This window comes from Haplochromis burtoni, unplaced genomic scaffold (genome assembly GCF_018398535.1).
Source record: "Haplochromis burtoni strain Fernald_Lab_line unplaced genomic scaffold, NCSU_Asbu1 Contig_627, whole genome shotgun sequence".
Lineage (NCBI taxonomy): Eukaryota > Metazoa > Chordata > Actinopteri > Cichliformes > Cichlidae > Haplochromis > Haplochromis burtoni.
In genome coordinates, this window is record NW_024582988.1 from 47,692 (window position 1) to 55,159 (window position 7,468).

The 7,468-nt window shown below is 39.2% G+C and overlaps 1 protein-coding gene across 1 annotated transcript in view; it reads left to right on the forward strand.

The window, feature by feature from the left end:
- Positions 1-5,885: 5,885 nt before the first annotated feature.
- The window catches only part of LOC102308576 (olfactomedin), a 7,478-nt gene continuing 5,895 nt past the window's right edge, over positions 5,886-7,468 (forward strand). The window contains exons 1-4 of the mRNA XM_005948978.3: positions 5,886-6,089; positions 6,204-6,362; positions 6,957-7,169; positions 7,306-7,438. Coding sequence (XP_005949040.1) covers positions 6,051-6,089; positions 6,204-6,362; positions 6,957-7,169; positions 7,306-7,438 — 544 coding nt within the window. The 5' untranslated portion in view covers positions 5,886-6,050. The remainder of the gene's footprint in view (positions 6,090-6,203; positions 6,363-6,956; positions 7,170-7,305; positions 7,439-7,468) is intronic.

A 7,468-nucleotide genomic window follows, 5' to 3' on the forward strand; every position in this document is an offset into this window, starting at 1 on the left:
TGTCTCTCGTTAACTAGCAGCTGGTTCATTTGTGCTGCCAGACGCTCGTGGAGTGCAGTCAGCTTCTTTAGCCAGTAGGCGTGAACCATGTCGGGCCCTGGTGCTGTCCAACTCTTCATACTGGAGACCCTTTCTTGGATATCTGCCACTGTGATGGTTACTGGACCCTGTTCAGGGAGGTCGCTGTGGTCTGCCCTCAGATCCACTAGCCACTGAGCATTGCCGTTATGGGTTGCGTCCTTCTCCCATATGCTCTTCCAGTATTGCTCCGTCTCCAGCCTTGGTGGTGCTGTTCTCTTATTATTATTGTTCCCTTGCCACTGAGAGTACACCTTTGCTGGTTCTGTGGAGAACAGCTGGTTTATTCTCCTGCCTTCTATCTCTCTGGTGTACCTCCTCAAGCGGCTGGCCAAGGCTATGAGTCTTTGCTTGGCAGTTTCCAAGGCCTCAGGTATGGACAGCTTGCTGTATTTCTTATGCACCTTCTTTGTCGCACCTTTCTGCAACTCCGTTAGTTGGCTAACCTCCCTCCGTGCTACTTTGATCTTGCCCTCTAGCCTCCTTCTCCATGGAGGGTACTGGAGAGTTTTCTCCAAGCATGACATCCCAGTGTATTTCAGACCCAGCAACACGCTCAGACAGAAACTGGTTCACCGAAAGACAAAACGCCAAAACACAAACTTAACAATGTGGTGTATGCTGTACAGTGCAGCGAGGAATGCTCAGACCTCTACATTGGAGAGACCAAACAGCCACTTCACAAGCGCATGGCACAACACAGAAGAGCCACCTCCACAGGACAAGACTCAGCAGTCCATCTGCATCTTAAGGATAAAGGACACTCTTTCGAGGATGCCAATGTTCACATTTTGGACAGAGAGGACAGATGGTTTGAAAGAGGAGTGAAAGAAGCCATCTATGTCCACTGTGAGCGACCATCTTTGAACAGAGGCGGGGGTTTACGACACCAACTCTCTGCCATCTATAATCCAGTTTTGAGATCCCTTCCCAGACGCCTTAACGCCCACTCACATCCTGGGCCATCTGACCTCAGGAATTCGCATGATAAGGTGGGGCCAGGTTTCACAATGAACACACCCGAAACTCTGGCTGATTGGGACCCACACCCAGTTTCACACCTTGGCTCAGGCGATTAGAGGATCATCAGGGGGTCCTTTTGTCCCTCTGTGGGGGGTCACTCCCACTAGGTTTATATCTGGGACTCTCCACCATTTGACCTTAGAACTGAAGAAGCTTCTCGGATGAGAGGTGAAACGTCTTCAAGCAACTTAAAGAAGTCCAGACGCTTTTCTTTGCAAGCTCCTTTGACTCCAGGTAAATACACCTTTCACGCGGAGGAATGATTACCAACGGCTGGTCAGGTAGTCAGTTGCAGGTGGGCCAGCAACAGCGAAGAGGGACTCTTGTCCTCTCCTCTCTTCCTTTCCTCCCTTTATTTCTCGTTGGTACATGGGGTTCTGCCTGGCCCGAAAGCCGTCGCCAGTCCCCTTCAAGGCCTTCCCCAAACTGCAGCACTATTCATACTTCCTCATCCCTCATCACCCATCGTTACCAAGGAAGTGGTCCCTGATAGTGAATAATAATTGTAAAAAATAAAGTTGCCTACTTTGTGGATTTCACCTATCGCGGGTTATTTTTAGAACGTAACTCCCACAGTAAACAAGGAATCACTGTAATTATTTCTTTGTCACCTGATTGCTAAATGACAATTGAAAAAAACAAGAATAAGCAAAAACACAAACTAAAAATTTGCAATTTTTTTTTTACTTAAACAAGACTTTTTGTTCTTGGTTCCAGACCAAGTTTCCTAAACAAAAACACTCCAATAATGTGTGATTTTAACCAAGGCTACATTCAGTTCAATTCAGTTTATACAGCATCAAATCACAATAACTGCCTCAAGACACTAAATATTGTAAGAATAAGAAGAATGGAAAGAAAAGCGTCTGTACTTCTTTAAGTTGCTTGAAGACGTTTCACCTCTCATCCAGAAGCTTCTTCATTCTAAGGGTCAAATGGTGGAGAGTCCCAGATTTAAACTAGTGGGAGTGTCCCACCGAGAGGGACAAAAGGACCCCCTAATGATCCTCTACCTAATCACATGAGCCCAAGGTGTGAAAACGGGTGTGGTCACAATCAGCCAGGGTTTCGGGCGTATGTGAGGTGCTTTCGTGATATTTAATGGATCGGATTACATTTTTTATTTTTCTCCGATATCCGATCCAGTAATTTAGGTCAGTATCGGACCGATACCGATACGTAATATCGGATCGGTCCATCTCTAGTTTGGTCTCTCCAATGTAGAGGTCTGGGCATTCCTCACTACACTGTACAGAATACACATTGTTAATTTTGTGTTTAGGAGTCTTTTCTTTGGGATGGACCAGTTTTTGTCTGTGTGTGTTGCTGTGTCTGAAGTACACTGGGATGTCATGCTTGGAGAAGACTCTCCTGAGTTTTTCTGATACACCGGCTACCATCCTAGCACCTCTTATGGGGAACACCCCACATCCCATCAATCAGCCAAAATGTGTGCGCGATCCAACGTGAGGCACACATGAAGCGGTTCAAAGATAAAATAGCAGAATTGTTACGAGAATTTGAGCTATGATTTCAGATTTTTGGTGAACTGGAGAAAGACTTCAAAGTGTTTTGCTCGCCGTCCACCTTGAATCCCTCTGATCTGCCTGTCAGCATCCACCTTGAAATAATAGACTTGCAGTGTGACCCGGATTTGAAGGGCACATTTGCCGCAGCTAGCTTGAACACATTTTATCAGAATCTCTTGCCAAGTTACCCCAACTTGACAGCCCTTGCATGTTCAGAACCACATATGTTTGTGAGCAAGTTTTCTCTGTAATGAACATAAATAAAACAAAACTGCGCTCAAGGCTCACGCACAAGCACTTGAATCACATCACAAGTTGGCTGCTGCTCCGGATGTGACGCCTGATATTGATGAGCTGGTGAAAGCTAAAAGATGCCAGATATCAGGAGTCAAACTATGCAACCCCACTTTAAGTGGTGCATGAGACATGCTGATATAGCTCTGTGATCTGAGATATACTTCTGTGATGAAAATACTGTCCTCAGGCTCCAGCTTTATTTTTTATGTTGATCGCATTAAAACAAAGAAATCAATCTGAAGTTGTTTTTAAGCTATATATACCATGATTTTACCAGTCGGGCCCACTTGGGAATAGATTTTTCTCCACGTGCCCTGTAAGAATAGATTATCGTAGTATTTAGATTTAGTTGTATTAACCATAGTAAACCATTATATTCATTATTTATTTAAGTAGGTTGCAGGTCAAGCTACTAAACATTCACAGATAGAGCACACACACATAGATGGGAGAATAGGTCAGAAGAGTATGTGAGAAGCAGAGGCGACATTAAGTTGCCGTTAGTAGGATAAGGAGTTGGTAAGCCAGAGCAAGGAGAACATATTGTGCAAAGAAGTGGGCTGCAAGGTCACGAGATTGGGAGGCAGGAGATAGAGAGGGGGTTAGCAGGCATCTAGTTTTGAGAGACAAAGGTTGTTGATGTCTATGTTGTAAAATCATTAAGCTGTTTTATGTCACATTATACCTCTGATTAAAGATTGCGGAATCATTATAGTGTTTTATGATGCATTATACTGCTGATTTATAAGAAATGCTGTCTGTGTAGAATCATGGCCTTATTTCTGTCATTAGGGAGAACAAAACTATACTGCACAGGAAACCAAGGTCGTAACTGAAGCTCACTGAGAGGGAGAGAAAGAATATGAATGTTTAGGTTTTATGACTTTGGGGGTGGATGGGAAGCTATAAGAATGTGTGAAATGGTCAGACACTTCGAGATCTGTCGGACCCCCTCCCGTGTATATCTCCTGGACATTTGTATTGCTCAAAGTGTTTGTATGGAACAAAGAGAATTGTATTGATTACAGTGATTATTGACTGAGCATTAAACACCGTTGTTCTTCCTTCAGCCTGAAGATCAAAGAATTGTTTTGTTTTTTTACAGGCCCCTGAACTAAAATGAGTTTGACACCCCTGGTCTATACCAAAATTATTATTATTTTTAATTATGTTGATAAATACCTGTCTTACATGTGTCTTTATTAATTGTAGTCCAGCAGTAACAGTCTTAACCTATTGTGATAACAAGCTATAGTCTGCTACAATCTGCTGGTCATGTTTCAGAGCTGGATATTTCAATAGTAACCCATATAAATGACTAATACGTGCACTACTTTGAAGCTTTACAAGGATGTTGTGGTTGCAGAGCCTGGAATGGTGAAGTTTCAGGAACAGAAAGTGTCCACTTTGAGTCAGACTGATATTTTATTTTTTTAATTCTTTTTTTATTCTGTGGTTTTGTTATGCACACCATGTCTCACCACCGATGATTCATTTTGCATTCTAAGCTCTTTTAACTTCCCTAAATCTGCCAAGTTTCCAAATATACATTTTTGGCAAATATATAGTTTTACCAACATGAAGCACATTTTTAGAAAGTAGAAGTTCTTATTTTTTATCTGAGGTGTCATATACGCAGCGACTATGACATAAGTGTTCCCATTTGGGCATTCGAAATCAGCAAAATTCCAAAACTATACCTGTAAAAATAAGTGGGCCAATGGCAGTGGATGTTAAAAAGTTAACTGTAGTGTGAGAACTGAAAAAGCTTACCTTAGAAATATCAGGTGCTCTTAATTGATTGCATGTCTTAACACTGCAGTCTTTCATCAAATTAATTAAATGATAGTATATTTTGTAATATTCTGAAAAGATTGTTATTAACCCTATGAGGTCTTCCATCATTGTTGATGAGCCCAAAAACCAATATGATTACTAAGTCATATACTATATTTTCAGAGAATAGTGACCTTTTTTTTCTTTTTGAAGAAACTGAAAGTGTTATAATATTGTATTGTATACTCTCTCCCTGGTTGTGAATATATAATGAGATTAAAGAATAAAACATAATAATAATAATGATAATAATGATAATAATAATAATAATAATAATAATAATAATAATAATAGTAATAATAATAATAACAATAATAAATAAAAATATACTGATCGGATTGTCACTGACCTTAATAGGTTAAACTGCAGTAGTAAGCAAGGTGAAAGCAGATGTAGCAGAAATCATAGTTTGTCAGGGTTTTTTTTAATGTAAAATAAATAAAAAGTAAGCAAAAATAATTGAGAATTAAGATTAGCAGCTCATGGTTGTTTGCAATTTTGGCAATTCCAGGCTTCAGTTCCAGTTTAATTTATTAATAAGATTCTTTAATCCCATTAGTATCCTCTTCAGCACAGAGATGTTGACTCAATACAGGTTGTAGCCTCATTACACAGAGAAGCCTGTGCTTCCCTGAGCTTTACTCTATACTGTAGACTACATCAGCTGTTAATGCAATGGAATTAACAGCTGGATTTCTGAACAAGCATGGCATTATATCATAGTAATACATCACTGTAAATGCCCACTTTTTAAAGTTTAACTTTTTTCATTAATCATAAAAATGTTCACTATAAAAAAAAAAGCTAACGACTACAACCTGCAAAGGTATATATTATTTTTGAGTGTCTTTTTAAAGCAACGTTTCAAAATTAGATTTTCATACTAACATATGATGAAAACGTAATTTCTACTGGATTTGTTGTTTTAAACATGAATTTAGCTTTCAAATCAGTGGGCAGTTTATTCCACTTTTATTATATAGTTAAAAATAAATAAATGAATGAAAAATCAACAGTTGAATGAAAAAAACGAAATAATCGTCTAAGGAAGACTGAAAAGGGGAAATGAGAGCCAGTAAACTAACAATGCATACAGAAAGCGGGAGGGGTCGTACAAAACGCCAGTTTGATGTTCTTAGTTGTGTCATTTGTCCAAGTGGTTTTAAGGCTGTGGAGCAACTTATCAGGAAGCAAACCGGCAAATTCTGTGTTTGTTGTGAGTGAGTTTTTCTAAAGAAAACAGAAGAAGACTGTGTCAGTGTTGGTCCAGTCTCAGTTTCTCTAAAAATGCTGCAGCTGCTTCTATTGCTGCTGCTGTCATCCACAGTAAGTCACACTTCTAGTCGATAAATTTAAAAAAGTATTATATGTAGTATTTTTTGTTGTTTGTTTACCATGTAAATAGACTTTAAGAATTTGTGCTCCTATTTGCAAAATCAGGCTGACAGCCAGAGTCAGCGAGTGTCGGGCTACAAGAAGGCAAATGCATGCGTGTGCCAGCTAAACTCCACCATGTGGGTGTTCCCTGCTCCGAAGTTTAAGTACGTGTTGGAGGAAGTTCACACCTGTGAAGAATCTCTGAATAACCTACAAGAAGAGGTAAGAACTCATCTATATGCTTTATTGTACTGAAGTAAGCTCTCAGGAACTAACGTTGTACTATTAAACAACTAAAATACCAGTAAAAATGAATCAATAATCAAGAAAACATTATTTAATAATTCATAAATTATTATTATCATAATGAATACTAAGTATGGGTATAATCAATCAATTGATATTTCATTATTTAAAGATAAACACTATATCAAAGTTTTTTTCATAACATTCATATATTATTTTATATGCTGCTTGCAAAAGACTTGTCTTTGAAAATAAAATAAAAAGCTTGGCTTCACTGGCCTTTCTTACATATATCTTATCAGTTGGGGATTCAAATGTTTTAAATTATTGTTGTTATTCTTAATAATATGAGACTACACAGCTGAGGTCCATGATCTCTTATCTTTCAACAGATGGATATCTATATATAATAGAAAATATGTACAGTATTTTATAATATAGGGTAACCACTTTTTCTTTCCTCTCAAAATATTAACTTTTTAAAATTGGGATGTATTTTTTACATAGCTCGTATAGGAAAAAAAGCCATGTCTTTGAACAAAGGATTTTTTTTGTCTGCATTTCTTGCAGCTGACGTTCTCTAGCCAACGTCTCCCTCTGATCCAGGATCAGTTTACCAACTTTACGGCTCGGCTGGAGCCCTACAACTACCTGCACTCCCAGGGCCTGTATACAGAACTGTCCCTGCGCCAGCTGGGCCAGGAGCTCAGCCAGTTACAGGTGGACATCGATGTGGTCCACAGCCAGCTTAACAACTCCGAGACACAGAAACTCTCCAAAGAGGTAGAGCTAAAATAGCAAATGGCAGCAAAATACAACAGAAAGAAATGATTTGATGTTATACTATGTCAGGTCACATGTGACCTGTTGTGATGTAACAGAATTATCAATAGAATAATATTATATCCATTTCTGATAGGCTGATAGACTGCATAAACATGTAAACAAGATGCAAACAATAGACACGCTTAACATGAAGACTGTGAAGGAGAAACTGCGCTACCTAAAGAATAATGTGGAGACCTGCAAGTCAATCCCCAAAGACTTCAGAGGTATGTGTGTGTGTGTGTGTGTGTGTGTGT